The 23,409-nt window shown below is 45.5% G+C and overlaps 1 protein-coding gene across 2 annotated transcripts in view; it reads left to right on the top strand.

Annotated features, from left to right (window-relative positions):
* Positions 1–23,409, top strand: part of ARL8B (ADP ribosylation factor like GTPase 8B) — a 50,037-nt gene that overhangs the window by 9,498 nt on the left and 17,130 nt on the right. The window contains exon 2 of one of the 2 annotated variants that reach the window (XM_029050433.2): positions 23,012–23,092. In XM_029050433.2, the coding sequence (XP_028906266.1) occupies positions 23,012–23,092 (81 nt within the window). Of the gene's footprint in view, positions 1–23,011; positions 23,093–23,409 lie in introns of those variants that run through there. The other variant, XM_029050434.1, reaches the window with a different exon arrangement.

Raw genomic sequence — 23,409 nt, 5'->3', positions numbered from 1 at the left:
TGCTTCCCTTAAGTACTTGATCTTTTAGGTTCCATTTTCTTAAGGTAAATCAATTGGGAGAAGCTTTTGATGTCAGTTCTGAAACTAACACATTTGATGGTAGGAATAATATTTGTGCTTACTGTGTGCAGAGCACTGTTTTAAAGTCCTGGGAAGGAATACACAGGTGGAAACATTATTAATATTATATAATGTAGATATAATAGTGATATTAAGTGCTTTTATGTACCAAGCATTGTACTTAGCATGGGAGTAGATACAAGGTAGTCAAATTGGACACGGGCCCTTTTCCAGATAGGGCTCAATCTATCAGTAGTATTTATTGAGCACTTATTTTGTGCAGAGCACTGTATTCAACACTTGGGAGAGTACAGTATGAGAGTTGGTAGATATGTCCCTTGCCCACAAGGAGCTTGCAGTCTAATAATAATGATGGCATTTTTCAAGCACATACTATGTGCCAAACACTGAATACAAGGTAATCAGGTTGTCCCACGTGGGGCTCATAGTCTTAATCCCCATTTTACAGATGAGGTAACTGAGGCACAGAAAAGTTAAGCAACTTGCCCAAAGTCACACAGCTGACAAGTGGCAGAGAAGGGATTAGAACCCACAGCCTCCGACTCTCAAGCCCCTGCTCTTTCCACTAAGCCATTCTGCTTCTCCTAGCTCACAGTCTAAGGGCAAGGGAGAACAGATATTTAATTCCCCACTTTACAGATGAGGACACTGAGGCACGGATAAATTAAGTGACTTGCCCAAGGTCCTGCAGCAGGCAGGTGGTGGGACCAGGGTTAGAACTCAGGTCCCCTGACTCCCAGGCCCGTGCTTTTCCCACTAAGCTACACTGCTTCTCTCACTGTCCTGGGCTTTCTAAAACTGGACGGGATATGTGACATTACAGACTAGCTAGAATATGGTTTCAGGTTTTGCATTCACTTGCTTAATAGTTATTCCTTGCCCATTACTTTGAAAACAGTGTTATGATAAGGATATTTTAGTCATGGTAGGCAGGGAACATGTCTACCCAACTCTGTTACATGGTAGTAATAAATGTGTGACTTCGGGCAAGTCACTTAACTTCTGTATGCCTAAATTACCTCATCTGTAAAATGGGGATTAGAACTGTGAGCCCCACGTGGGACAACCTGATCACCATGTATTCCCCCCCAGTGCTTAGAACAGTGCTTGGCACATAGTAAGCGCTTAAATACCACCATTATTATTATTATGAATGATGGTATTTGTTAAGCACTTACTATGTGCCAAGCACTGTTGTAAGTGCCGGGGTAGATATGAGGTAATCAGGTTGTCCCACGTGGGGCTCACAGTCTTAATCCCCATTTTACAGATGAGGTAACTGAGGCCCAAAGAAGTTAATTGACTTGCCCAAAGTCACACAGCTGATAAGTGGCGGAGCCGGGATTAGAACCTACGACCTTTCATTCAATTCAGTAGTATTTAATGAGCGCTTACTATGTGCAGAGCACTGTACTAAGCGCTTGGGATGAACAAGTCGGCAACAGATAGAGACAGTCCCTGCCGTTTGACGGGCTTACAGTCTAATCGGGGGAGACGGACAGACAAGAACAATGGCAATAAATAGCGTCAAGGGGAAGAACATCTCGTAAAAACAATGGCAACTAAATAGAATCAAGGCGATGTACAATTCATTAACAAAATAAATAGGGTAACGAAAATATATACAGTTGAGCGGACGAGTACAGTGCTGTGGGGATGGGAAGGGAGAGGTGGAGGAGCAGAGGGAAAAGGGGAAAATGAGGGTTTAGCTGCGGAGAGGTAAAGGGGGGATGGCAGAGGGAGTAGAGGGGGAAGAGGAGCTCAGTCTGGGAAGGCCTCTTGGAGGAGGTGATTTTTAAGTAGGGTTTTGAAGAGGGAAAGAGAATCAGTTTGGCGGAGGTGAGGAGGGAGGGCGTTCCAGGACCGCGGGAGGACGTGACCCAGGGGTCGACGGCAGGATAGGCGAGACCGAGGGACGGTGAGGAGGTGGGCGGCCGAGGAGCGGAGCGTGCGGGGTGGGCGGTAGAAAGAAGGGAGGAGAGGTAGGAAGGGGCAAGGTGATGGAGAGCCTTGAAGCCTAGAGTGAGGAGTTTTTGTTTGGAGCGGAGGTCGATAGGCAACCACTGGAGTTGTTTAAGAAGGGGAGTGACATGCCCAGATCGTTTCTGCAGGAAGATGAGCCGGGCAGCGGAGTGAAGAATAGACCGGAGCGGGGCGAGAGAGGAGGAAGGGAGGTCAGAGAGAAGGCTGACACAGTAGTCTAGCCGGGATATAACTAGAGCCCGTAATAGTAAGGTAGCCGTTTGGGTGGAGAGGAAAGGGCGGATCTTGGCGATATTGTAGAGGTGAAACCGGCAGGTCTCGGTAACGGATAGGATGTGTGGGGTGAACGAGAGGGACGAGTCAAGGATGACACCGAGATCGCGGGCCTGAGAGACGGGAAGGATGGTCGTGCCATCCACGGTGATAGAGAAGTCTGGGAGAGGACTGGGTTTGGGAGGGAAGATGAGGAGCTCAGTCTTGCTCATGTTGAGTTTTAGGTGGCGGGCAGACATCCAGGTGGAGACGTCCCGGAGGCAGGAGGAGATGCGAGCCTGAAGGGAGGGGGAGAGGACAGGGGCGGAGATGTAGATCTGCGTGTCATCTGCGTAGAGATGGTAGTCAAAGCCGTGAGAGCGAATGAGTTCACCGAGGGAGTGAGTGTAAATGGAGAGCAGAAGAGGGCCAAGAACTGACCCTTGAGGAACTCCAACAGTTAAAGGATGGGAGGGGGAGGAGGCTCCAGCGAAGGAGACCGAGAATGACCGGCCAGAGAGGTAAGAGGAGAACCGGGAGAGGACAGAGTCTGTGAAGCCAAGGTGAGATAAGGTATGGAGGAGGAGGGGATGGTCGACAGTGTCAAAGGCAGCAGAGAGGTCAAGGAGGATCAGAATGGAGTAGGAGCCATTGGATTTGGCAAGAAGGAGGTCACGGGTGACCTTAGAGAGAGCAGTCTCGGTAGAGTGGAGGGGACGGAAGCCAGATTGGAGGGGGTCCAGGAGAGAATGGGAGTTAAGGAATTCTAGGCATCGATTGTAGACGACTCGTTCTAGGATTTTGGAAAGGAAGGGTAGTAGGGAGATAGGACGATAACTGGAGGGGGAAGTGGGGTCAAGAGCGGGTTTTTTTAGGATGGGGGAGACATGGGCATGTTTGAAGGCAGAGGGGAAGGAGCCCTTGGAGATTGAGTGGTTAAAAATAGAAGCTAATGAAGGTAGGAGGGCAGGGACGATGGTTTTAAGAAGGTGAGAGGGAATGGGTTCCGAGGCGCAGGTGGAGGGGGTGGCACTTGCGAGGAGGGAGGAGATCTCCTCTGAGGATACTGCAGGGAAGGATGGGAAAGTAGGGGAGGGGGTTGTTGGGGGGGAGGGGAGAGGCGGAGGGGTGACTTTGGGGAGCTCAGACCTGATTGTGTTGATTTTCGTGAGGAAATAGGTGGCCAAATCATTGGGGGTGAGAGATTGGGAGTTAGAGAAGCAGCGTGGCGCAGTGGAAAGAGCATGGGCTTTGGAGTCAGGGCTCATGAGTTCGAATCCCAGCTCTGCCACTTGTCAGCTGTGTGACTGTGGGCAAGTCACTTAACTTCTCTGTGCCTCAGTTCCCTCATCTGTAAAATGGGGATGAAGACTGTGAGCCCCACGTGGGACAACCTGCTTCCCCTGTGTTTACCCCAGCGCTTAGAACAGTGCTCTGCACATAGTAAGCGCTTAACAAATACCAACATTAATAATTAATAACAAATATTATTATTATTATTATTATGGGGGAGGGGGAGGAACAGGGGGCCTAAGGAGAGAGTTAAAGGTCCGGAACAATTGGCGGGGGTGACGGGCATGGGTGTCGATGAGGGAGGAGAAGAAGCTTTGCCTGGCGGAGGAGAGGGCAGAGTTAGGCAGGAAAGGATAAATTTGAAGTGTGTGAGGTCGGCTTGGTGCTTGGACTTTCGCCAGCAGCGCTCGGCAGCTCGAGCATAAGAGCGTAGGAGGCGGACGGAGGAGGTGATCCGGGGCTGTGGGTTAGTGGAGCGAGAGCGGCGGAGGGAAAGGGGGGCGAGAGAGTCGAGATGAGTAGAGAGGGTGGAGTTGAGAGCGGAGACCTGATCGTCGAGAGTGGGAAGAGAGGACAGGGCGGCAAGGCGAGGAGAGATGCTATTGGAAAGACGGATGGGATCGAGAGAGCGGAGGTCTCTGTGGGGCAGTAGCGAAGATTTGCAGGGGGAGGGAGTGTGAGAGATGAGGCAGGTGAGAAGGTTATGGTCAGAGAGAGGGATTTCAGAGTCGGTGAGGGAGGAGATAGCGCAGTGGTAGGAGATGACGAGATCGAGGGTGTGACCGAGTCGGTGAGTGGGCGCGGTATGGTGGAGGAGGAGGTCGGCAGAGTCGAGGAGGGATAGCAGGCGGGCGGCAGAGGAGTCGTCGGGTACATCCGTATGGATGTTGAAGTCTCCAAGGATCAGAGTGGGCAGAGAGAAGGAGAGAAGGAAGGTGAGAAAGGGGTCAAGGTGGTTGAAGAAGTCGGAGGTGGGACCGGGAGGACCTCTGACTCTTAAGCCCGTGCTCTTTCTACTAAGCCATGCTGCTTCTCAGCGGCACTGAGCGTGAGCGCTTAGTACAGTGCTCCTCACACAATGAATGCTCAATAAATTGATTGGTAAACTTTGGTCTCATGAATCTAGGGAGAGGGAGACTACTTAGATAGTTTTGTCAATTTAAGTGTCTGTTAGTGAAGCTATCTCAGAATAAAAATGTAAAAAAAAAGCATACTCCTAAATGAGCTAATGTTGGTTTGATGGCTTCCTTTTGAATTTTATGAACCCATAACACAGTAATCCCATTCAGCAGATGCTATTATCAGCTCTTGCATCAAAGTGATTACTTGAGAGCTAACTTGGGAAATGAGCAGTCATTCCTTAGGTATGGTGGTTTGAAGATGCCAAGAAGGGTTTTTTTGTTGTTATTGTTGTTTTACAAATGGTTCCGAAATTTTGGAAAGGTGCTTTTTAAAAATTCTGTTGGAAAGCGATCAGAGCTTGAGTATTTGAAAGGAATACTAGGAGAGATGAGATGGCGATCAGTGCCACACAGAAACATCATGGCACTCATCATTCAGTTGAAAGGTAAAGCAGGAACTTAGGTGCTGTGTTAAAGGGGAACTGTCTAGATTCAAATGATGTGTTTAAGAAGAAGCATCGTGAAGTGGGAGGGATGGGGTTTTTTGTTTTTTACAAAAAATTAAAATGGTTGCTTGGGCTGATTTGATGTGCATGCAATTCATTCATTCAGTCTTACTGAGCACTTACTGTGTGCAGAGCACTGTACTAAGCACTTGGAATGTACAGTTTGGCAACAGATAGAGACAATCCCTGCTCAACAACGGGCTCACAGTCTAAAAGGGGGAGAAAGACAACAAAACAAATAGGCAGGCCTCAGTACCATCAAAATGGATAAATAGAATCAGATATATTCACATCATTAATAAAGCAGAGTAATAAATAATAATATATACAAATATACACAAGTGCTATGGGGAGGGGAAGGGGGTAGAGCAGAGCGAGGGAGTAGAGGCAATGGGGAGGGGAGGAGGGGCAGAGGGAAAGGAGGGCTCAGTCTGGGAAGTGTGAATGAGACGTTCCTTAAAATGTGTTGAATGAGACATTCCTTAAAAAATACAGTCAGTAAAAATCACAAATAGAGCAAATTTCTAACATTTGGTATGAGTAGCATGAAGGTGTAAATGAGCAAATAAAGGGAATTTGGGCTAGAAACATTTGCACCTTTATTTAGTGGCTGCACTTACGTGAGGGGAGAGAACAGCTCATTTCAAATAAAAAATCCTGACCACGTGTTTCTTAATGATGCAGCCATTTCCAGCTCTCCATTCATTCAAACCCAAAAGGAATTAGAAATGGAAAATTATATTAATATTTCAGGATTGGCTGAAAGGCCAGTCCTTGTGTCAGCCTAGACAGACTAGTTTGTTTTGTTTTTTTGGCCAATGGCAGGTTCAAAACAAATAGGCTTCTTCACACAGTGGGTGGTAACCTAGCTAGTTTACCAGAGGAAGTTTTGCAGGCTCAAAATATAGATTTAAGACAAGTTTGGATAAATGTATACTGGAGGGGCAGTTTGGGATATAGAGGAAATATTTAGAGATGTTGGATGGCCCATCCCTAAGATTAGGGTGGGTCAAGGAAGGTAAATGCCACCTGGCTTTTTTTTAAAAAATCATATTTGTTAAGCTCTTGCTTTGTGCCAGGCACCATACTAAGTGCTGGGCTAGATGCAAGCTAATCAGGTTGGACCCAGTCCATGTCCCATGTAGGGCTTACCACCTTCCTCCCCAATCTAAGGATGAGGTACCAGAGGCCCAGAGAAACGAAGTGACTTGTCCACAGTCATGCAGTAGACGAGTGGCGGGGCTGGAATTAGAACCCAGGACCCCTGACTCCTGGGCCCCTGCTCTTTCCACTAGGCCACGCTGGTTCCTCCTATAATCCTGTTACCACTGTCAGAGGCAGAATACCAGGCTGGATGCACCTTTGGTCTAACCCAGCACTGGCATTATGTTTTTTTGCCCTCCACTGTGGCTCCAGATTGCCAGCTAGTGGCTCTGTGGTGCTCCCCTCACCCCACTTCCAGCCTTCCTGAATTCTGAGGCCTTCTGCAGTGACAAGGGGTCGGGGGAGATGGAAAGTTCTCAGATGCGCTCTGTTAGATGGGTGTGCTGGGATGGCGGTTCCTAGAACAGGCAGTCTTTGAGGTCGGCCTTGTGGTCTTCAGTATCTTCTAGAACAATAAGTAGGGTAAGCCACCTTGTTTGTGACCTCTCCCTTTTTAGCTCATTGTACAACACTTGCCAACATGTCGCTTCACTTGTGCTGCCTAACCTGTTATCCATCCTGGTGACCTGAGAACTGTGTGGCATTTATTAAGTGTGACTCAGAGAGGTCTCTGCTAACCCAGTTTTTGAATCAGTTTCATTCTTTTAGGAGGCCCTGATTTCAGGGTCATAGGGCAGGTTAAACACTTAGTTTGGACTTAGCCTCATCGATGTTCTGATTTAGATCCGTTTTTCTGCTCGTTATCACTCGTTTTCTTGACAGTGTCTCCTCAAAAAGAATTTGATGATTGCTCTAAATTGGATTGAATTGGTGATTGGGCAAGGTTTCCTGGGTTGCCAAATGATTTGCCCGTTAATAACGATGGGCTGATGCAGCAAGGACATCCGTAATCTGCTGGAGTAAAACCTCATTAATTTGGACTGTAGTAATTCAGAATTCATGGCCATCCTAATCTCATCGCCTTCCCTACTCCTGCCAAAGGAAGGCGGACTTCCATCTAAAGAAGGAAGTGTTTGATTAAAAACTGCAATGACAAAGGCTCAAACTGAAAATGATGAGGTATTCAGAGGTAGTGGAGAGCCTGTGGGAAAAAAATTCTAGGTGCCCTAAGCACCCAGAGAATGAGGCAGAAGACACCAGGAAATAAAGTGTAACTGTAACACAGGCCCCGACTCAGGCTGTTATATTGAGATGGTATTTTATAAACCCAGACCATTCTGAATGGCCACTACTTTGAATTGGCTCTCTCCTCCTCTTCCTCCCCTCGCCCCTGGCTCCTTAGTTATGAGATTTTTACTATAGATGACTCGGGTATGCAAAGTCATTCATACAGCAGTCACAGAACGACCTGCTCAAGGACTTCAAAAGTGTTCACAACTTGAGAGACATTTTCTCATTTGAGACAATGGCCCAGTTCTAGCTTTCATATTTGCTATTGTAGCATTAAACAGGGCTGCCCACCATAAATAAAAAACCTAGACTGCTGTGCATTTCTGCTTCTTACCACTGGTTGTAGGAAATAGATCAGAAAAGGTTCACCAACTCTTACTCGACCTACCGTAGAAGCGTTTCATAATAATAATAATAATGATGGCATTTGTTAAGCGCTTAATTATGTGCCAAGAACTGTTCTAAGTGCTTCATGCCATGCCCTGTGCACAGTAAGTGCTAGATAATGACCGTTGGTTGATTGATGGATTTTTTTTTTTTTTTTACCCCTGGGGAACCAAATCTATTTAGTAAAATACAGTGTGATAATCTGTCCATTTTATCAGCATCATCAGTGGTGTTCATTGAGTTCTTACTAGGTACAGAGCTCTGTATTAAGCTCTTGGGAGAGTATGATATAGCAGAAGGGAATAATGCTGTAGGACGAGTTTCTTCTCTCTTCCCTCCATCTCTCCCTCAAAGTGTGCTGTCTGCACTCACTCACTTCCCTAATAGCTAATAGGGAACCTCGTGTGTTACCACGTTAATCCAAGCACTCATCCTGTCCTGCGTTGATTACTATATCAGCCTCCTTGCTGACATCCCTGTCTCCGGGTCTCTTCCCACTCCAGTCTATACTTCACTGTACTGCCTGGATCATTTTTCTACAAAAACTTTCAGACCATGTTTCCCCACTCTTCAGGAACCTCCAGTGGTTGCCCATCCACCTCCACATCAAACAGAAACTCCTTACCATTGACTTTAAAGCACTCAGTCACCTTCTCCCGCCTCCTACCTCACTTTGGTACTCTCCTACTACAGCCCAGCTCACACAGTAAGCTCCTCTATGATGCTAACCTTCTCACTGTACCTTTATCTCATCTGTCTTGCCACCGACCTTTCACCCACGTTCTGCCTCTGGCCTGGAACACCCTCCCTCCTCATATCCAAGAGACAATTACTGCCCTCCTTCCCCCTTCAAATTCTTATTGAAGACACATCTAAGCACTCCTTTCTTTCCTCTTCTCCCACTCCCTTCTGCGCCACATTGACTTGCTGCTTTTATTCATCCCCCTCCCAGCCCCATAGCACTTACGTACCTATCTGTAATTTTATTTATTTATATTAATGTCTATCTCCCCCTCCAGACCGTAAGCTACTTGTGGGCAGGGAATATATCTGTTGTATTATACTCTCCTAAAAGCTTAGTACAGTGCTCTGCACACAGTATTCAATAAATATGATTGACCATTGAGACACCTGGCCTTAGTTAAGGGTTTCAGATGTGACAGGCAACAGAGAGATGACAGGTCCTCTACAACAAATGACCAAAGGCACTGTAAGCCCGAAGTGTCTACTGACTCTGTTATATTGTACTCTCCCAACCACTTAGCACAGTGCTCCGCATTCAGTAAATACCATTGATTGATTGATTGACTTCATATACCTGTTCAATACCTCTTTCGTGCAGAAGCCAAATCAGACCTTGGGAAATTGCTTTAATCATGGACTTGATTCCTCTACTGACAGTACATCAAAACCAGACTCTTTAAAAAAAAACAAAAAACAAACAAACAAAAACTTAGAACCGTTTTTCTATATGCCTTTCAGGGAGCTATTTTTGGTTCTTCAGGAAGTTACTTAAATATTATCTTCATATTTAAGGGAAAAAAAGTAATTTGGCGGAAGTAGATAATTTTCACTTGGGTCTTTCAGCATTATTTGAGGAGAGGTTATTGTTGCTGAGTTCAGTAATTTCAACTATTAAAGAGAATTTAGCTTCAGATTGTTTAGGCTGTCATACGACAGTTGTTGAGCTGCTGTAATTTTTCCCTTAACATCTTAATGTATTTTCTTCAATCTATGTCTCTAGATTTTCATATTAGTCTCATAATGCTAAGAGAGAAATTCTTGCAAGATACTGCAGAAGATTAGGAATCTTCTTAATGTGGCCCAATGATTAGTATAGTTCTGCAGACTTACCTTCCTGATTTTCCTCCAGATGTAAGCTCTCTTTGTTCTAATGGTAGTTGTTAAGCGCTTACTTTGTGCCAGGCACTGTACTAAGTGCTGGGGTAGATACAAGCTAATCAGGTTGGACACTATGTCCAACATGGAGCTCAGTCTTAATCCCCATTCTACAGATGGAATAACTGAGAAGAGTTAAGTGTTTTGCCTAAGGTCACCCAGCAGACGAGGGGGCGGAGCCACAATTAGAACCCAGAGCCTGATTCCTAGGCTCATGCTCTTTTCACTAGGATACATGCCTTATGGGCAGGGAATATATCTATCAACTGTCTTGTTCACTCCCAGATGCTTAGTATGATGCTTTGCACACAGTAAGTGCTCAATAAATACCACTGATTCCTACCTCTCCTCCCTTCTCTCTTTCTACTGCCCACCCCGCACGCTCTGCTCCTCTGCCGCCCACCTCCTCACCGTCCCTCGGTCTCGCCTATCCCGCCGTCGACGCCTGGGCCACGGCCTCCCGCGGTCCTGGAATGCCCTTCCTCCTCACTTCCAGGCTAATTCTCTTCCCCTCTTCAAAACCCTACTTAAAACTCACCTCCTCCAAGAGGCCTTCCCAGACTGAGCTCCCCTTCTCCCTCTACTCCCTCTACCGCCCTCCCTTCACCTCTCCGCAGCTTAACCCTCTTTTCCCCTCATCTCCCTCTGCTCCTCCCCCTCTCCCTTCCCATCCCCTAAGCACTGTACTCGTCTGCTCAACTGTATATATTTTCATTACCCTATTTATTTTGTTAATGAAATGTACATCGCCTCGATTCTATTTAGTTGCCATTGTTTTTACGAGATGTTCTTCCTCTTGACTCTATTTATTGCCATTGTTCTTGTCTGCCTGTCTCCCCCGATTAGACTGTAAGCCCGTCAAACGGCAGGGACTGTCTCTATCTGTTGCCAACTTGTTCATTCCAAGCGCTTAGTACAGTGCTCTGCACATAGTAAGCGCTCAATAAATACTATTGAATGAATGAATGATTTTCTGGCTTTTGGTTGCTTAGAGAAAAAAATAACGAAACATCCCACTTTCCCCATGAGTGATGTTGATGATGGCACATATAATTACAGACAGCTCCAAGATGTGAGGTGGTGTCTTGACAACACTGATTTTAGAACCTCAGCAGTGTGCTTTGACTTTGACTGCCCTCATGATTTCATATCAGTCATGCTGGAATATTGGGGTGAACAATAACAAAAAGATGGTGGGTTGAGTCGGGCATCAGCCTCCTCACAGAGTTCCCTGCCTCCAATCTCTCCCCTCTCCAGTATAAACTTCACTCTGCTGCCCGAATCTTTTCCTAAAACGTTATGTGCCCATCCCACTCCTCAAAATCTTCTGGTGGTTGTCCATTCTTCTCCATATCAAGCAGAGAGTCCTAACCATTGCCTATAAGGCAGTTAATCAGCTCTCCCCCTCCTAATTGTCCACACTTGGCTCTGCCTAAGATATTAATTGTTCCCCAATCTTATCTGTCTCGCTGCTGACCTCTTGCTGCTCACAAACACCCTCCCCCTCTCACCCCCACCCCCAAACTCTTGCCTGAAACTCCCTCCCCTTCACGTCCACAGACCACCACTTTCCCTATCATCAAAACCCTTCTGTAATCACATCTTTTCCGGGATATTGATGAGGAGCAGCCTCATTAATCTCACCCTGTCTCTCCTGCTAGTACCCCTTCAGCAAATCCATGTCATCTAAGCACTTGGGTACTTATTCAACTTCCACTCATCCCCGGTAGCCCTTATGTATTTTCTTTAAACTCTGTTGTTCCCTACTCCCCGTCAAGTTAGCGTCTGCCTCCCCTGCTAAATTGTGAGATCTTTGAGGGTAGAGATCATGTCCACTAACTAGCATGCTCCCCCAAACACGGGGTTCAGGACTCTGCACAGAATAAGCCCTCAGTAAATACTATTGGTTTGACTGGGGCAGCTGTCCCAAGTGTAGACCAGAAGGGGCCAAGTAGAAACATGTGACTGGCCCCAGAAGGGTACCAAATCCTCCTTCTCTAAGCCCCCACACGCCCACCCTGCCTCCATGGCCAGCCATCCGAGCAAGGGCTTTAGTGAAAGTGCTTCGGAGAAGCAACTCAGGAATGTGGTTGTGCTGCAGGTACTGCAAAGTGGGGCAGAGTTCATGAAACCTGTCCCAGGCACAGTAACTATCTATTTATGCCACTTGGTTTGACAGTGGGTGCTCTTATTTCATTGGCTGACAAAATGGCTTTTCAGGCTGTGGTCCTTTCCTTTCGTACTTCTTCCGAATCAAAGAAAGGAAAGCAGAAGGCACGTATATATGCAGGATGTGAACGCAGAAATTTCTTTGGACAACTAAACTGATATTTTGCTTTTCGAGTACTGTATCCCAACTGTGATAAAATGGTGGGATATACTGTAAATATAACAGGGTTCTTAAAAGATTTTTCAGTGGGGGGAAAAAGAAAACCCCAAGATTCCTTTTGAAACAGAGGAGAGAAATTGTCTTGAATGCCCAAAACTTATTACAGGCACCAGTGGAGCAGAGAGACCCAGGATGTTGTGAACAAGGTACTAGTAATTGTGAAACGCTTAAAAGGGTTGAAGATAATTTAAGAAGAAAGCATATTTTCATACCCGCTCAGAGCCCAGCAGCAGCCACAATTCCCTTCCTCCAAATGGCCTCTCGATGCCCTGAATACATTTTTCTTTTCGAAATGTGGGTCTCTATGCCCAATTTTAAGGAAAGGGACTGAGTGTATAGGGACTGGACTTTCTTAGTCCCTCTTCTATCTCACCTCACTACTCTCCTACTATAACCCAGCCCGTACTTCGCTCCTGTAGTGCTAACCTTCTCATTGTACCTCACCGTCCACCCCTCGCTCATGTCCTGCCTCTGGCCTGGAATGCCCTTCCACCTCAAATCCGACAGACAATTACTCTCCCCACCTTCAAAGCCTTATTGAAGGCACATGTCCTCCAAAAGGGCTTCCCTGACTAAGCCTTTTCCTTTCCTCTTCTCCCTTTCTCTTCTGTGTAGCCCTGATTTGCACCCTTCATTCCTCCCCCCCTCCTAGCCCCACAGCATTTATGTACATATCTGTTATTTATATTAATGTCTGTCTCCCCCTCTAGACTGTAAGCTCATTGGGGGCAGGGAATGTGTCTGTTTAATAATAGTGATGACATTTGTTAAGTGCTTACTATGTGCCAAACACTGTTTATTGTTGTATTCTACTCTCCCAAGCGGTTAGTACAGTGTTCTGCACACAGGAAGCGCTCAATAAGTACGACTGAGTGAATGAATGAATTAAATCATAGTTGTGGCAGGCGAGGAAGGAGTGGTGACATTATCCCCCCCACCTCCAAACCTCAGACCTGCTGAGGGTACACTTTTGGTGGTCACCTTGGAAAGTTACAGTTAAGGAGCTGTCTTGGTCTGTTTGGTAAAAACAAAATCCCAACCCTTCAATAAAGCATTAGAACTGGAGTCTGAGTAGAAGCTGGTATCCGGTCTTAGGCAAGTTAAAGATATGCAAAGTGTTGGTGGTAGCTAATGTACAACTGGGAGACCTAAATCTGAAATTCAGCTTTGAGGTGGTTTCCTTGGAGATGTCGATGGCATTCTTAGCTTGGATTCCTACACCTGAAACCCAAGTTTCTAACTATGATCAGTATAACATAGATTTGCTAGGCTGGATATGCAGTTAGCCCCCTCCCCCAAAGTCCAACCCACACATCACCACAGTGGCGGGGTGACAGAGCCAGAAATAGGACCGTGCCCGATGGAGATGCATTCTGGTTGAAGAACCACCTTTAAGGGCATCTCGCTTGGTGAACAGGCTCAGCGGGAATCCTGAAAATAGCTAGCTCATGTGGGTGGTGAAGATGGCGGCGGTTACCATGGTAGCTACCCTAGCAACGATCTGCTGGTCTGTGGTGCTACAGCACTACACCGATACTATACTGCATTCGCCTTGGCTGTACGTGGGTTTTGTTTGTCAAGTTCTTATGCGATCTTCACAGCGTGCTCCATCTCTGCCCGCCCGCCCGCCCGCTTGCTTGCTGCACCCCCTGCCCCAGTAGGCTCTCGGGCCCCTGACTGCATTTGGACTGAGACTCTATCTGCCGTTTAGGATAGGAGACTTCATCGGCAGTACCACAGGCACAGAAAGCTAATTTGCAGGCAAATTTCACTCTAGCTCTGGGAAATGTAATCATTATTTCGTCAGGTATTGCCGAAGAAAGAGGGGAGATAAGATGGGATAAGACCCAGAATGGGAGGAAACTGACAAGAAGAAGGGTAATTGAAACAACAGCTTAACAGTCTAAGCAGTCTAAACATGCTTAGAGAGAAGGCTTCATTCTGAGGACCTGCAATGCACACCACTCTGCATTCTGGGTGCTGAGTAGAGTGGGAATAAAGCACTTTGTTTGAACCTGGCTGTTTGAGTGCTGATTTACAGGGACCGGCCGACATTAGACACTTGGATAGGTAATGTCACAAAGCTCATTTCTGAAGTGTTGGGGAGGGGTGTGGGGTGTGTGTGGGCTGGGGTCGGGTGGGGTGCTATGCTTCTGCATTGTTATGCCTATGAATTGCAGAGAGTTGAAGTCTCAGGAGACAACCACACATGGGTCTAGTGAGACCTAAACCATTCATTCTTTTGGAGAGCTTATTTGCTGCTACTCCGATGTAGGTGACTCAATCATATTTATTGAGCATGTACTATGTACAGAGCAGCATACTAAGCGCTTGGGAGAGTACAGTACAATGATAAGCAGACACATTCCCTGCCCACAATGAGCTTCAAGTCTAGACTTCTAAGAAAATTTAGGACTGTCCAATCCGATTATTTTATATCTACCCCAGTGCTTAGCTCAGTACCTGGCACATTGTAAGTGCTTAACAAATACCACAGTTATCATTATTATTATTAACTAGCCCTGGCCTCTCACGTGACTTAATCTCTCCTTTTGCTTCAGACATCTCAACATGGATGACCAGATAGTTTCTTAAACTCAAAATAGCAAAAAAACCCCAAACCCTTGTATTCTCTCCCACCCAACCAAACCTACTGCTCCTCCAAGCTTTCCCATCTCAGTCGACACCACCATTCTCCCTATCCTAGAAGCTCCTGATCTTGGTATCATCTTTGACTTCTCTTTTTCACTTCCCACGTTAAGTCTGTATTTTAATCCTATCGGTTTGTCCTCCACAATATTTCCTGAATCTTCTCCTTTCTGTCTACTCTGAAGGGCACCACTCTGGTATGAGTCCCTCATCCCCTCCCTCCAGATTACTGTGTCAGCCTCCTTACTGGTCTACGTACCCCTTCAGTCTAGCCTACATACAGTCACCTGGATCATCTCCCTTCAGTGCTGTTCAGTATACATCACTCCCCTCTTCAAAAACCTCCAATGGCTGTACATTTTTTTCCTGCATTAGACAGAAACAAGGCTCTCCACCAGCAGTTCCTTCTCCTGCTACACTCTTCACTCATCCTAATTCTGCCTTTCTCTCGACTCTCCGGTTTCTGACTCATGGTATGCACACTTCCTCCTACGTGGAACTCTCCTCCTCTTCTTCCTCCTTTCTAATCCACTCCAACCATGTTCTGCTCTACCTTTTGAAGCCTTCCTATGAACCAACTTCTTCAGTAGGTATTTCCCATCTAATCCACACCTCCCTGATCACATTATCCCAATAGCTACCCTTAGCGTGAGTGTGTCAGTTTGTGTATAAGTGAACTCATTTTTTTGACTTTTACTGTTAACAGTTGTATTTTTCTTTTCCCTTTTTTTTTTTGGTTGACTATTCACATACAGTGGTTCTGCCAGTCTCCCCAGATAGATTGTAAACTCCTTGAGGGCAAGGATTGTATTGTCTACATGTATGCTCCCAAGCAATTAATGCAGTGTTCTGTGCACAATGAGAGTTCAGTTTTTAGATTGGAAAAAAAATATTCTGGCATTAAGTTCTCAGCATGGACCAACCACTGTGATAAGCACTGAAGGAGATGAGATAGATCGTGTCTCTGTCTCACACAGTCCAAGTTTGAGAGAGCAGATAATGTATCCCCATTTTACAGGTAAGGAAGCAGGCAAAAAGGATAAGTAACTTGCCCAAGGCCACCCAGCAGGCCAGTCTCAGAGCTGGGATGTCGGATCAAGGCACTTGGGTCCTAGTCCTGCTCTCTTTCCATGGAGTGAGTCTGCTTCTCAGAAATGCTCATGCTGATGGTGGTAGTGGCCCAGCCTGCTTTCAAAATGCAGAGTGCCAGCGGGTTATCTGGAACTCAGCTCGAACTGACCAAGTTAGGTTCTATGCCAGTCCTATGTTCTGTGGGAAACAACCCCTAAAGTATCATTTGATGTCAAAATCAAATGCCCCCTCCCCCCTTGAGAACCCTGCATTTGACCCTTGCACCAGAAAGGCTAGAATGGAGATCATCCCATTAAGGGCCCTCCAGCCCTAACTGCCTCTAGAATTCTGGGGCAAACTTGCTCACAGATTGCCTCCCTGGTTAGATTTGCATGAAAAAGTTGGGGGCAGGGAGGGACCGTTGAGCTTCTCAAGAGCAGGGAGCTGTCAGATTGAGCCATGGGACTAAATTTGTCTCAGCTCTTGTTTCTGAATCATTTCCAGTTTTCTGCTGTGTGGAGCCAGTGAGACAGGATTTTTCCTGGCCAGGTATGAGGCCCCTCCCTTCCAAAGAAGAAATAGACTGTTTCATACAGGAGAGAAGGAAAGAGAAGAGCCCATTTTGCTCCCATTCTAGAATCTCATGGAAATGAAATGTGTGTGTGTGTGTCTGTGTTTCGCCGGGTGGCCAGGGTGAGACCCCAGTTGCGGGGGGGAGACACCTAAATCACAGGAGAACTTCCTATCTCCCTGACCTCTTCAAAGGTTTAGGAAAGATCTGGCAGAAGGCTGATCCCGTGATTGATTGATCTGTCTTTTAGCAACTTTGCGGAACCAGCTAGCTTTCTGTAAACACCCTCAGCTGATCAACTGTTACTGCATCCCTTTCTACTCTGCAGACTCAGTCCCTGGGTATGCAGCTCTCTCAGTCTAGTTTGACCAGAATGTCTGGTAGTTTTTGGTGACTTAATGACTGATATTTTTGAGTCTGGTAATAAGAGCTAGCGACAGGATATTGAACCAGTTGCTGTGAAGATGGAGTAGAGGAACATCAGGCAAGGTGAAGTTTTTCCAAAGGCTTATGCTTTATAGCCCTGCATAGCAAATGTAAATGAACCCTGAAGCAATGTGGTTGACACACCAATTGTTGGGAAGTGAGGGGAGGAAACAGACAGGATAATGTGGAAACTCAAAATATACCGGCTCAGTTCACACAAAAGTGCTGTGCACTCTGTGAGTCCAAGAAGCAAGTGCCTTTAATAACAGGTCCTGCATACAGCAGCCCAAACCATTACCACCATTGTACCTCTCCTAGGTACATAGGATTTTGAGCAATCAGTTTCTCATGTGGAAGAGGTGCTGGGGGAGTGGAAGGGGCCCCTGGGGTCAGTGTTGATGCTTAGACCTCCCAGCATCATCCCAGAGTAGCCTGAAGATCCACCCTTTCCTTAAAGGAACAGAGGAGCTCAAAAGCCCCATATCCCTTTCCCCCCCCCCCCCCCAATCCTCCCCACAAAAAAAAACACCAAAACACACCTGGCACCACACCTATCCTCATTCTCTTCCACAACTCCATTCCCATGTAATCTGTAGAACCCTTGCTGCATCGTGGGACAACTCACTTTCATCCTTGAGCTGCTCCTAGCCCGCTCTCTCCTGAGACCTATCTCTGTCGCTGCTCGCTCTGTCTCTTGAGTGGGCCTCATCTTCTCCCACTCTCCTTATCTCACAGGGAAAGGATTCAGCCTGCTCCTAACGCCGCCCAGTGTTGCTGGCACTCTTTTGCTCCCTCCTCTTCTCCTCCTTTGAATCCTGTAGCAACCATCTTTACCACCCTCTACAGCTACTAACTGCCATTTTCTACTGCCCTCCTGGCCCCCACCTCTGCATTTCTGGCCAATTTTGATGTCTATCTTCCCTTCTACTATTCTGATCCTTGAGGATTTCAGCCTCCATGTCGATGATCCCTCTGACCTCTCAGCCATCCAGTGCTGACTGTAGTTGAGCCAAGATGGCAGGATGGGAGCCTAGAAAATGTCACTCTGCTTCTTTCTCCAGCAGCAACTCACCAAAACTCTAAAAGCAGCACAGGAGATAACGGGGCTCCACTGGAAAGAATAAGAGAAAGAGTGAAACTGAAGGGTATTGAGAAGATATTTTTGTTTACTTGCATTAGATAAGCAAAATAAAAGTGCAAAAGCCATATCCTAAGAGGTAATATTGACCATGGATTGGCATAACCTCCAAAATGGTTAAAGATGAATCTCCTGAATTAATAACTGGAAAAGGCATCTGAGTGTTTTTAACTTATAGGATTTTGGACATTCCTTCCTATCTCTTTCAATTTTGATGAGGGGTGGGGGGATCCAACTATTGTAGGTTATTAAGTTCCTAAAATAATATTTTTAATGACTTGAGAGTGACATAAAATGGCAAGTATCTTTCCCTTCAGATTCCAGATTGGTAAAAAAAAAATAAAAATAAATGGAAAGCAACTATACATTTTGTGTAAAACACTGCCTTGCCTGTTCCCTTTTCTTCAGCAGTTTAACACAAACACCTCAGTAAGTGACAACTAAAATAGTTTCCTTTTGCAGGTTGATGCTACTAGAAGAGTATATCTTGCCACTTCTGCCCAGTTTTGACACACTTATGACATAAATTTCTACTCCTTCAAGTTACAATCTCTATTTTTTAACCTTTCATCTTTGACTTTGTGAATCATAATCTGGCTTCACCAACTCTGAACTAGCCCTCTCCAATCATAACCTTCCAGCCTGCCATTTAACCCACATTCCTCTCACCTCCCAAGCCAACCATCCTCTGTCCCCAGAGAGCCCTCCAGACTCTAGCCCTTCCTCACCTGTCCAAAGCTATTATGCTCCTGCTAGGCTCCGTACCAACCCTTCTCTCACTGAATACAAAAGTCCACCCCACACCTAGACCCTCTCAACTGCGCTCAGTCCTCTCGGCCCCATCTCCCAGCTCCAGATCCCCACCCTAGTCCATTTCCTCCATTCTTGCAGTCTTGCAGGCAGGTGCTATTGGTGGAAATCCAGAAACCAGACCGACTTCTGGGATTTCAGATTTAACTTTGCTTGCTATATCCGCCCTTTCTTCTGCTCAGCCACTCTACATTATTCATTGACTTCCATGGCCACAGTTCCCACACCTATTTCAGACCTGGAACTCCCTCCTGAGATCACCGTGGTCCCCACTTCCTCCATCATTGATGACCTCATTAACTCAGTTGTTGGCAAAATGTCAACCCTCTTCTCCTCAACACTGTCCTATCCCTATGTGCAGTTTCTCCTCCTTCCCAACTCTCCCGAGAGGAGGTGTCAACCCTGCTCTTAAAATCTACATGTATTGTGGACTCCATCAATGCTTTAAGAGGGAAAAAAGACAATTCCCCTCTTCAACCTCTCACCTCTCACTGGATTCTTTCTCTCTGCCTTCAAACAGGCTCAAGTTTCTCTTATACTAAAAAAGCTTTCCTTGGATCCTACAGCACTCTCTCTAGAGTTGTCCTTTATATTAGAAGATACCGCTGTCGGCAAAATTCACTCATGAGTGTGTGTGTTGCCGAAGAGGCCAATGCAGAACCCCCAGCCTGGTCCCATTGTTAGCACAAAAATCCTGTCGCTTATTGTGTTGCTATGGTTAATGTTTGCAATGTCTGGTGCTGTTTTCTCTTTTGCTTCCTTGTCTCTCCTTTTAGTTTACCCTCTGCCTTCCTTAGTTTCAGTTTCCCTATTTCAGCTCTCCAAACAGTAGTTGTTTGTATATTCTGCTGTCACTCTTTTTCTTCACATGTTCCACACAGAAGAGTTGTGCTACGGTGAGCATGGTTTCAGTGGTGGGAGACTGACTACATTCCTGGACTCCATTGTTTGTGATCTTGTCTTCGATACTGAGACTGGCTTGTAAATGCTGCTGGTGGAACTACTCCAGGAGTTGGATGTGGTGCCTAAGTAGGGTCCAAGTCATATAGCCAGAGTGAATCAGTCAATCGTATTTATTGAGCGCTTACTGTGTGCAGAGCACTGTACTAAGCATTTGGGAGAAGACACTATAACAGAGTTGGTAGACACATTCCCTGCCCACATCGAGCTTACAGTCTAGAGAAGGTTGGCTAACACTACAGCTCTGCTTAGTCTGGTCAGTAGTCTGATAACAGACTGACGCCACACTCTGTTTAACCATCTCCCAGAGAATGTGCTGGCCTTAATTCAGTTTTCTACTTCCTCCTCTGTCATTGCGTCATTAGTCGGTGTACTGCCTAGGTAGCAGAGTTCTGTGACCGCTTTTAGCTCTCTGTTGCCATTACAAGTTTTTGGTTGTGTGTATGGCTTCCATGCTTTTCTTTAGATTTATTGTCTAAATCATTGAGCTGTTCACAATCATTTGTGAATCTTCTTGGGTATGGGTGTCTAGAATGTAGTCATCTGCGTACAATCCTGAGAATAAATTGAAGACCTAAGTGTGAGTACTGTACTAGCCACATATAGAAAAGCTCTTTCCTTGAGGAGCTTCAGTCTAATATAGGAAGGCCAGTGGACATGAATTGCCAGATATAAGTAGATAAGATTGTGAGTAAATCTGAATAAAAACATAAGTTTCTACTGTGTCCTCCCTCTCCCCTCTAGACTGTAAGCTCTTTGCAGGCAGGGAACATGTCTATCAACTCTGTTATATTGTACTCTCCCAAGCACTTGGTACCGTGCTCTCCACAAAGTAAGCACTCAATATATATGATTGATTACTCAGTGGTCATGCTGTCATCTGAGATAGAGACTAACAAGCATTTCTAATCTGTTTGCAGCATACCTTTTTTAAAAAGTAGAAAATTATTTCTTTCACATAAAACTGATATTCTTCTGAATTCTTATTTATGTGGTAAATTGTATTTCTATGTGCTTGGCTCAGAGCCATTTGGAAAGTTAACAAGTAGTCTCTTGGGCACATTTGTACATCAACGTTCCTCTAGAAAATATTAAAGACTTAAGGCAAATATATATTACAGTCTGGTGATAGGACCTCCAGTGAACTTTGGGGAATAAAGTTTTGGAACCTCTCAGTTCTGCCAGTATATAATCTAAGCATGTGCAAAATAATTCAGTAGTTCCATAGTTCTCAAAGAAAATCATTTGCATTCAATACCAGTTACCAACTACTGAAAACAACTGATGAAACATTGACTCTTTAAAACAAATCTGCTTAAGTGTTACTGTGGAGAGGTAAATAACAAATGGCTATTCTTGAGAATCATTAATGAGTTTTATTTCTGAACAAAAGATTAACCAGAAGCATAATTTCTCCCTTGCCTTCCCCACCCTTTTGTCTAGAATCTGCTCTGTGGAGGTTAGACATTTCACTAGCAGCTCACAAATTTCCAGGCATTATTGGTTAGTCGGGTGATGGAGAAAAATCATGGGTCATCTCATGACCCTGTAAAATGTCATAAGGAAACTGTGATTCTTACACGATCACAGTATGCTCATGTTTCATGACCCATGTTTGCCTCAATCTCTGAATCTTGGCAATTCAAGACAATTTGTACTTGGCAACTCCTTAATCACTGTAGCAGTAGCAGCCAAAGCTAATTGGGGAAAACTTCCAGGAAGAGGTAGCCCTTAAAGGAGGGAGGGGATGGGGTAAGGCACATAAGAGGAAGGATGTTTTACGCATATCTGACCAATTTGGGCAAAGACTCAGCTGGGAGAGAGAAGTGGTAGGTCAGAGTCACTTTGATCGGGAAGCAGTGTGGTCTAATGGAATGAGCATGGGCCTGGAAGTCGGAGGACCTGGGTTCTAATCCAGAATCCTCCAACTGTCTGCTCCGTGACCGTGGGCAAGCCACTTCACTTCTCAGTGCCTCCATTTTCTCAGCTGTAAAATGGGCACTCCCTTACCTTTTGGACTGTGAGCCCCCTGTGAGGCAGGGACTGTTTTTGATTTACTTCTGTTGTGTCTGCCCCAGGGCTTAGTATGGTATTTCACACATAGTGAGAATTTAACAAATATTATCACAGTGAATACTGATTACGATGATGGTAGAAAGATGCAGGCTGTGAAGGGACAAAATAAGGAAGGTTATGGGCAAAGGATGAATAATAATATTTAAGCGCACACTATGTGCTAAGCTCTGGGGTAGATGCAATACAAGCAGAACAGTCTTTGTGTCACAGTCTAAGGAAAGGAGAACCAATATTTAATCCCCCGTTTACAGTTGAGAAAACAAGCACACAAAAGTTAAGTGATCACCCAAGGTCATACAGCAGACAAGTGATGGAGCCAGCATTATAACCCAGGTGTTCTGACTCCCAAGCCCATGTTCTTTCCAGTAGGCCAGGCGGCTTCTCCATTGTTTACCAAATCCCACAGTGCTGTGAGGAGGGAGGAGCACTCATTGAAGCTTGAAGATAGTAGTAGACCTGTGTTTTTAATTCCACAATGATGATGCTGACAGTGAGACTGTACCCATGAGTGTGGCATTGAGAGAGAAATTCATCTTCACACTGCTCATGAAAATATAGTAGGGTCCTTTTTCCGGCTCATGACTGTTTGGGGTGAGCATTGCCCAGACACCGAGGATACCGTCTAATGAGGGGTGTGTCTTGAAGGGCACCTTCAGGGATAGTTCTGCAAAATTGAAAATGGGGTCTGCACAGACTAAGAAAAATGAAGGATCAACAATTACTAGGTGGCTTTGCAGCAGGAATTCAGCCCAAATGGATCATTCAGGCCCCAAAGTGGAATTTTTTTCTTGGCTGGAATTATCCATTTGGACTATTCTCATTAAACAAATTCACTCGATAATTACTTTGCTTGTGTTCTACAGATCTAGCTAATGTGTGCGTGAGGGCTTTTAAAATAATGGCTATGCTATGCATTCTCCTAGAAACTTAGATTTTGCTGTTGGAGAGCTGCAGGCAGACGTGTTAGCTTTACTTTGCAACATTGTTGCAGGGTGGGGTTTGTGGTTTAAGTACACCCCTTTATAAATGCAGGTTTGTCTAATGTGGATTTTCCTTTTTATTCAGTCAGGTCAATTCAGTGAAGATATGATCCCTACAGTGGGCTTCAACATGAGGAAAGTAACTAAAGGTAACGTTACAATAAAGGTACGTCAACATACCTGCTAAGCTCTATTCGTGTTAAGTGTTATATGTAGTTTGAACGTACTAAAGATTTCCTCTTCTGAGCCCAGGGTAGTAGATAGAGACCTTGCAATTCCTCTCAGCGCCCCACGCAATGCATGCTCACTAAAGAAGCAAGTATAACTTGGAAATATTGTCAGGCAACAACTACATCTTCAACAGAGGTGGCAATTAGTGCTAATGTGCGGTTGAAATGTAAGATGCAATAGAATGGTCCCCACAAAGTTGAATGCTGTGCTGTTCTCCTGTTTCCCTTAGGTAGGACCTATACTAGTGTTAAA

This window comes from Ornithorhynchus anatinus, chromosome X1 (genome assembly GCF_004115215.2).
Source record: "Ornithorhynchus anatinus isolate Pmale09 chromosome X1, mOrnAna1.pri.v4, whole genome shotgun sequence".
NCBI classification, from domain to species: Eukaryota; Metazoa; Chordata; class Mammalia; order Monotremata; family Ornithorhynchidae; genus Ornithorhynchus; species Ornithorhynchus anatinus.
This window is presented reverse-complemented; position numbering and strand designations above follow the sequence as displayed.